A 6,914-nucleotide genomic window follows, 5' to 3' on the forward strand; every position below is an offset into this window, starting at 1 on the left:
GCTTTTGACACAATCAACCGCGACAATCTCCTTCTGGTTCTCGAGTCGATTGTCAGCAGCGATGAGCTTCGCCTGATCCGACTACTCCTACAAGACACCAAGCTCGCCCTCCGATTCGGCAACGACTTGCTCTCTCCGTTTGAGAGCAACACAGGTACCCCCCCCCCAAGGTTACTCACTCTCCCCTGTTCTTTTTGTTGTTTACCTCGAAGCAGCCTTTGTAATGGGCCTACTTTGGCTCACTACTTTAGCTTACACGTGTGCGCGGGTATGTGAAGAAGCGTAGCTTAGTTTACCTTAGAGTTAATTATACTCGGGCCTCCGAGTATAGATTAATCTAAATAAACGATCCAAATAATGTTTTGGGTTAAAATGAGAACTGCTATTTTTGTTTTATGTTTCTGACTTCCTCTAAATGTAATATTCTAAGATAGGAATCTGCCAACGGCTGGTTGGCAGAATTCCAATGCTATGCATGTCGCTCATTGGCTAAGAGATGCTGCTCTCAGCCAATAGGAATCCTAAGTCTCTATGGACCACCCGTCGTGGTGGTCGTAAATGTATGTAGCATTTGGTGTGTCTACACCAAGGTCGAGAAAGTCTTTCGAATCTCTAACAGACGTCGTGTCTGTTAGAGTTACAAGTGACTGTAGCCACTTGTGCGTGTAACCCTGTCACACCATCCCCCCCTCAAGGTTAGACGCGCCGAGTCACGGCACGCCAATCAGGAAATTGACCATTCGTCAATTCTTCACGTTGGGAGAAAGAAAACTCGAGCTCATTCCGCAATGAGCTCGCCGCAGAAGAAGACTACCGCCGCAACAGAGGGTCATCTCTCTGTTGCTCAGTACCATGAGCGCCAGCAGGCAAAGCGCGACGCGCTCGCTGTTAAGGCCGCGTCGGGGACAACTCAGTCGGAGATTGTCCTCGAAGGTTCCTCTGTAGTCAACGACGCCGTTGACTATGGGAGTGACGACGTAGTTTGGAGATGGAAGAGGGCGAGGCCTCTTCTAGCAAGCGCAAGGAGTCTATCGACAGCGATAGTCTAGACCCGCATGCCGGGTCGAGACGCCCTCGTGAAAGAGACGACTCGGACGCTTCGAGCTCGAAGCGTTCGCGCGGCGAGAGCGAAACTTCGCTCTCCGCTGCTGAGGCTTTAAGCTCCCCGCGTGAGGTGGCGTCTTCAAGTTCTCCGCGCGCTGCTCAGGCAGCGCGCGATCCGTGGATGCCGTCTACGTCAGAGATCGCAGACCGTGTGGGCAACACTGTGCCTCCAAACGAAATCCCGCTGTACGTATGCAGCGGGATCCACGATGATGCTGTGGCGGAGGAGCAGCACTTTGATCCGTTAACGAATCAAAGGCGCGATTACTATATCGGACTCTTTCACGAGCTCCGATACTTCTCCAGCAAGAAGACCTCTTCTCGCAGCAAAGTGCCTGAGTGGCAGGCACTTTGTCAAAGTTGGAATGCTTTTGTTGAGAACTTCAACAAGAAGCCGGCTGCTTACCGTGAGCGGGTTAAGCACGCCCGTGAACGCTTCGAGACATTCTCGACGCGCGGGAGGTTGGAGCAGCTCCACAGATCTTCTGTGGACACTGGTATTCCATGCGCTGTGCCCGAAGGCCAACAGTGCACGTTGTATCTTCCGGGTGCGGCGTGCTTGAGCGACCGCGACCTAAACGGGTACACGACGATTCGTGTACCTGCGAGTCTCAAGGATCTCCGTGCCAAGTTCTTGGCACGTGAGGAACGCGACGATCGTGGGGCCTCGGGCGCTGTAGGTGACCACAGCGCTCGCACTACCTTCGCGTCGGCAGTGCGTGGTGAGCTTCGTACTCCCTCACCATTTCCGGAACGTCCTGCAGCAGGGCGTCCCGTGGCTCCCATGTATCTTGGTGGGGCGGAAACCCTCTCCAACGAATACGATAACGAACCGGCTGCCGCTTCCTTTTCGGGATACTATGGTTCACAATACGCTCAACAATCCAGCGTGTTGAGCCGCGGACGTCGCGGATCGGAGGCGTCGGTGGTGGGAACACGCCCCGCGCGTCTGTGCAGGGCACAGACGCGCGGTTCTTGGCTTTACTTCGTGTCGTTGCGGCTGACACTGTACAAGTGTCAGCGGCATTCTGCGGCTGCTGCGTTGCAGTCGTAGATCCTCCCCCACTTAAGGAAGGAGCCACCATCCCGAGTAGACTCGGGAGGCGTGGGTGCCAGATGGCATTCACGTAGAACGGTGTATGCCCGGTCGAGGCATGCACCGAGTTGTTGATGGCGAACTCCGCCATCGGCAGGCACTCGCTCCAGTGTTGGAACGAGTGAGCGTAGCTCTTAAGCACGTCTACGAGCACGCGGTTCACGCCCTCGGTCTGCCCGTCCGTCTGCGGATGGTCCGCAGTCGACATCGAAAGTTGACTCCCAAGAAGTGTAAACACTTCTTGCCAAAGGTGTGCAGTGAAGCGCGGGTCCCGATCCGACACAATGTCGATCGGCATGCCATGGTGTTTGAACACCATGTCAACGAACAGACGCGCTGTCTGCTTCGCAGTCACTTCAGCGGGTACAGCAGCAAGATGTACCATCTTGCTGAAGCGGTCAACAAAGACCACAACGTCCGTGTTCCTCTGGCTGTCCGGGGGAAGACCGATCACGAAGTCCAAAGACATGGACTGCCAACACTCTCGTGGAGTTGGTAGTGACTGCAAGGGAGCCTGCGCGAAAGGCGCAGGCTTCACACGTTGACAAACCTCGCAAGCACGGACGTACTTGCACACCCATTTATACTGGTGGGCCCAGTAGAAGTCCCGCGTGAGAAGAAGGTATGTCTTCTCACAGCCCGGATGCCCCGCAGTCGGTGCATCGTGATACTCATACATGATCCTGAGTCGCAGGTCATGATCATTGGGCACGACAACGCGGTCCGCGTTGTCGTCGACTGCACTGTAGAGTAATAACCCGTCATGCACCCGATAACGGTGTGCACGAGCACGAAGATGCTTCGGCAGCTTCTGACGAGCTTTGTCAGAAGGCGCTGAGCCGTAGGCCAGCAAGAGCTTCGCGTCCGCGTCGTGCGCGAACGCGACCTTCACGTCGTCCAACAGTGACGACGTTAGGGTGCTCGATCGCATGGCGTCAATGGCATTGACGTCGGCATCAGTCGTGGCGTAGTCCGGTCGACGCGAGAGCGCGTCGGCCACCACATTGAGTCTTCCGGGTTTGTACTCAACCCGGAAGTTATACTCTGCGAAGAATGAGAGCCATCTCGCCATCCGTTGCGAGATGTGCGGCGACTTCACAGCCGTCCGCAGCGACGCGTGGTCTGTGTAGACCACGAACGGTTTGCTTCCGAGTTGATACACTCGGAACTTCGCGAGTGCGTACTTCATGGCAAGGAGTTCCTTGTCATGTACCGGGTAGTTGCGCTCAGCTGGCTTCAGCTGACGCGATTGGTAGTAGACGACACGATCACGGCCCTCGTGGTCGTGCTGCATCAACGCACATCCGATTGCGAAGTCGGAAGCGTCACACACACAACGTGGAATGGGCGATCTTGGTCGGCCACCGCCAAGATCGGCGCCTCAGTCAAGCCCCGCTTGACTGCATCGAAGGCCTGCTGACACTCAGCAGCCCAAACCCACTCGGCGTCCTTCTTCAGGAGCTGTGACAGCGGGCGTATCATGCCCGCGTAGTTGTTCACGTACTTGCACAAGTACGTGGCCAAGCCAAGGAACTGCCGCAGTTCCTTGACGTTCGACGGCGTCGGCCACTCATTGATCACTCTGACCTTCCCAGGGTCAGGGCGGACACCGTTCTTCCCGACGAGACACCCGAGCACGGGTATCTCGCTCGCCCCGAAGATGCACTTCTTCAGGTTCGCATAGATCTTGTGCTTGCGCATGAGCGCAAGCAGCTTCCGGAGATGCACCTTGTGCATCTCAACATCGCTCACCCCGTCCGTAGCCCGGCTGTGGGCGAACACATCGTCGAAGTAGCTCGGTGCGAAGTCGCGCACCGAGCGCAACAAGTGCGTCACGCACCTGTTGAAGGTCGCAGGGGCTCTTCAGACCCTGCGGCATCACTAGCCACTCCCAGAGCATGCGGCTCGGCGTGCTCACGGCCGTGAGAGGGATATCGCTCTCACGCATGAGGATCTGATAGAATCCATCGTACAGATCAAGAGCACTGTAGATAGTGTTCCTGGCCATCGAATCGATGATGACATCTTTTCGCGGTATCGGTGTCTGCGCCGGTATCGTCGCATCGTTCAGCTTGTTGTATGCATGAACGATGCGCCAACCGCCCTGTGGCTTCTTGACACAGAACGTCGGAGCACTGTGCGGGGATTTCGATTCCCGCACTTGTCCAGCTTTGCGACGACTCTCAAAGAAGTCGTCGGTCGCCTTGACCTGCTCTCGCGGCAGTGGCCACTGCCGCGTGACACGGTACTTCGTCCCAGGCACGAGATCAATCTCGTGCTGGATTCCCTTGTCCTGCGGAAGCTCCGCAGGAATCTCTTCCGGAAGTACGTCCGCGTACTCCCGTAAGATCTCGTAGTAGGGACTCGTTTTCAACGAGTCCCAGCTCTGCTCTTCAAAGCGCTCCTTCTTCGTCTTCGCACTGAGAGTGTCCTCGCTCTCAGTGGTGGTCTCCATGAAGAACTGCCTCAGTTCTTCATACTCGCTCTTCGTTCTCTCGGCGTCCGAGAGAACGCATATTGGTCAATGCGTCCATCGTGCAAGTCACGCGCGAAGCGCTTCCAGCTCATGACTGGAAGCGAAGTCAACTCCGACGCTTGCGTCGGAGGATTAGCGAGAGTTATCTCCCTGTACCGGAACCCGGCACAGGTACGCGTCAAGACGTTCAACGTCTCGACGTCCGGCTTCTCAGCCTCCGTCTGCCCGGCAGACATTCCTTGTAGCGTCTCGGCCCCAGGCCGAGACTTGCGCAGCGACCTTCGCATGCGCCGTCTTCTTGTTTTGCGGAGCCCGGCTCCGCTTGGTTCTTGACCTCGTCCAGGCCCAGCCGTGGACGGGTGTTCTGCTTTAGTACCGCCGGCGGGTTCATCCCGCGGGCGAGCGACTTCAAGCCCGGCTTGGTCGCCCGGCGCTTCGTCGTGCAGCCCGGCTGCACGACAGCATGCAAGTTTTTCCGGTGCGGGACGTTTGCAACCGTCCGCACCGCCTGCAGCGTCGGCTCCCGGAGCCAACACGCCATCTTCACCTCGACGCCTGTTATTGGCGGAGCCCTCCATTACGGAGGGTGCGTCGGCTCCCCGAGCCGACGAATCAAATTCACCCAAGCCATCGACTCCCGGAGTCGACGGCGTTTCATCACCTTGGCTCTTATTATTGGCCAAAACTGATCCAATCAGATTCGCGTCAGCCTCCACGGCTGAGGCGTGTGACTCGCCTGCGTCATCCGTGCCCCTTGAGGTCAGAGACTCTTCCTGATTTGCTGAAAAGCGGGTGTCGATCTCTGAGATCAACACATTTTCTCCTTCAGCCGTCGGCGGCGACGCCGACGCTTGCTGCTCTTGCGCGCGTGCTCGCGCGCGCCCAGGGCGCTCCGGGACAGCGGCATTAGGCGCTGTCTCGAGTGGGGAGTCGCGCGCACCTGTCGGTGCGTGCGTAGCGGCAACAGGGCCATCGCTCAGTGTTCCGCTGTCGCGACCGAAGCGCACGAGAGTGCGCTTCTCCCAATCGATGACCGGATCATGCCGTGCAAGCCACGGCATGCCCAATACAATGTCAAACTTATCGTCCAGATCCAGGACGATAAAGGTCTCGACAAACTCTTGGTCTTCATACGTGAAGCGCACGCGTACCATGCGCTTCTCGGTCTTCACGACGGCACTCGTTGCCAGTCGTACTTCCAACATGCTTCGAGGTATCTTTAAATCCTCGAAGTCCAGTCTTGATAGAATTCGCAGTCGAACAATGTTCTTCGACGCGCCAGAATCTACCAAAGCACGGCGAGAGCCGCTTGTTCTCATCGAGTTCACATTCAGGATGACAAGGTCAGGCTTGTCATCTTGGTTCTTGCAGTGAGGATGAACCTCACTGGGGGCTGCAGTCCTCAGTTTCGCGTGTCCAAGGTCGGCACGCGGAACTGCATTACCAGTAGGGCGCCCCGCGCCTACTGGCGTCCAGCGTTTTTTGTTTGGTTGCGACGGTGCCCGGCACCGCCGCGATAGCCACCCTGCTGGTGCACGGGGGCCGTGCACTCCCGAGCAAAGTGACCGACTCTACCGCAACGGTAGCATCGCACATTGTTTCCCTGCGACTGCTGGGGTCCAGCAGTTGCAGCACTCGAGAGGTCCATGGGTTCTGGGCCTCCCGTCCTCACTACCGGTCGTGGCTGTGGCCTCGGCACATTTGCATGCAGCTTAGCCTGCCGCAGGCTAAACTCCTCCTGTATTGCAAGAGTAATTGCAGCTTCGAGAGTACTCGGGTACTCTCGGAAGAGATAGGTCTTCACAGGCCCATCTCTCAGTCCCTTCATGAACGTGACGACCTTGGTCACCTCGTCGATCGGATTGGTCACGATGTTCGAGACCAAGTACCGTGCTCTCTGAGCGAAAGCATGGACATCATGCTTGCCCTGCTGCAGGTCGAGGAACTCCGCCCTCGACCGGAACTCGTTTTGCGGGGGCTCAAACGCTTGTCTGAGCTCCTCCTTGAAACCCTCGTACGTGCTAAAGCACGTAGGATCCGAGAGTCGGCGTCCATACGCCCAACTTCTTGCACGTCCGCCAAGACATGACATGGCGAACGCAACCTTCGACAACGGGTCGACGATACGTCGAGCCGCAATGGCAGTGTCGAGTTCGACAAGCCAACGGAGGAGAGGTTCGCCCTCTCTTCCGACATAGTTGCTCACATTGAGCTTCAGCGATTGCGCGCGTGGTGTCG

At 57.2% G+C, this 6,914-nt stretch overlaps 1 protein-coding gene across 1 annotated transcript; it reads left to right on the plus strand.

The window, feature by feature from the left end:
* Positions 1 to 788: 788 nt before the first annotated feature.
* PHYSODRAFT_521961 (hypothetical protein) lies at positions 789 to 2,158 on the plus strand (the record flags this gene model as incomplete). Its single annotated transcript, XM_009536701.1, is given in 2 exon segments — positions 789 to 977; positions 989 to 2,158. 2 exon segments carry the CDS (start codon positions 789 to 791, stop codon positions 2,156 to 2,158), a joined length of 1,359 nt encoding a protein of 452 aa, XP_009534996.1.
* Positions 2,159 to 6,914: the final 4,756 nt, after the last annotated feature.

This window comes from Phytophthora sojae, assembly GCF_000149755.1.
Source record: "Phytophthora sojae unplaced genomic scaffold PHYSOscaffold_9, whole genome shotgun sequence".
Lineage (NCBI taxonomy): Eukaryota > Oomycota > Peronosporomycetes > Peronosporales > Peronosporaceae > Phytophthora > Phytophthora sojae.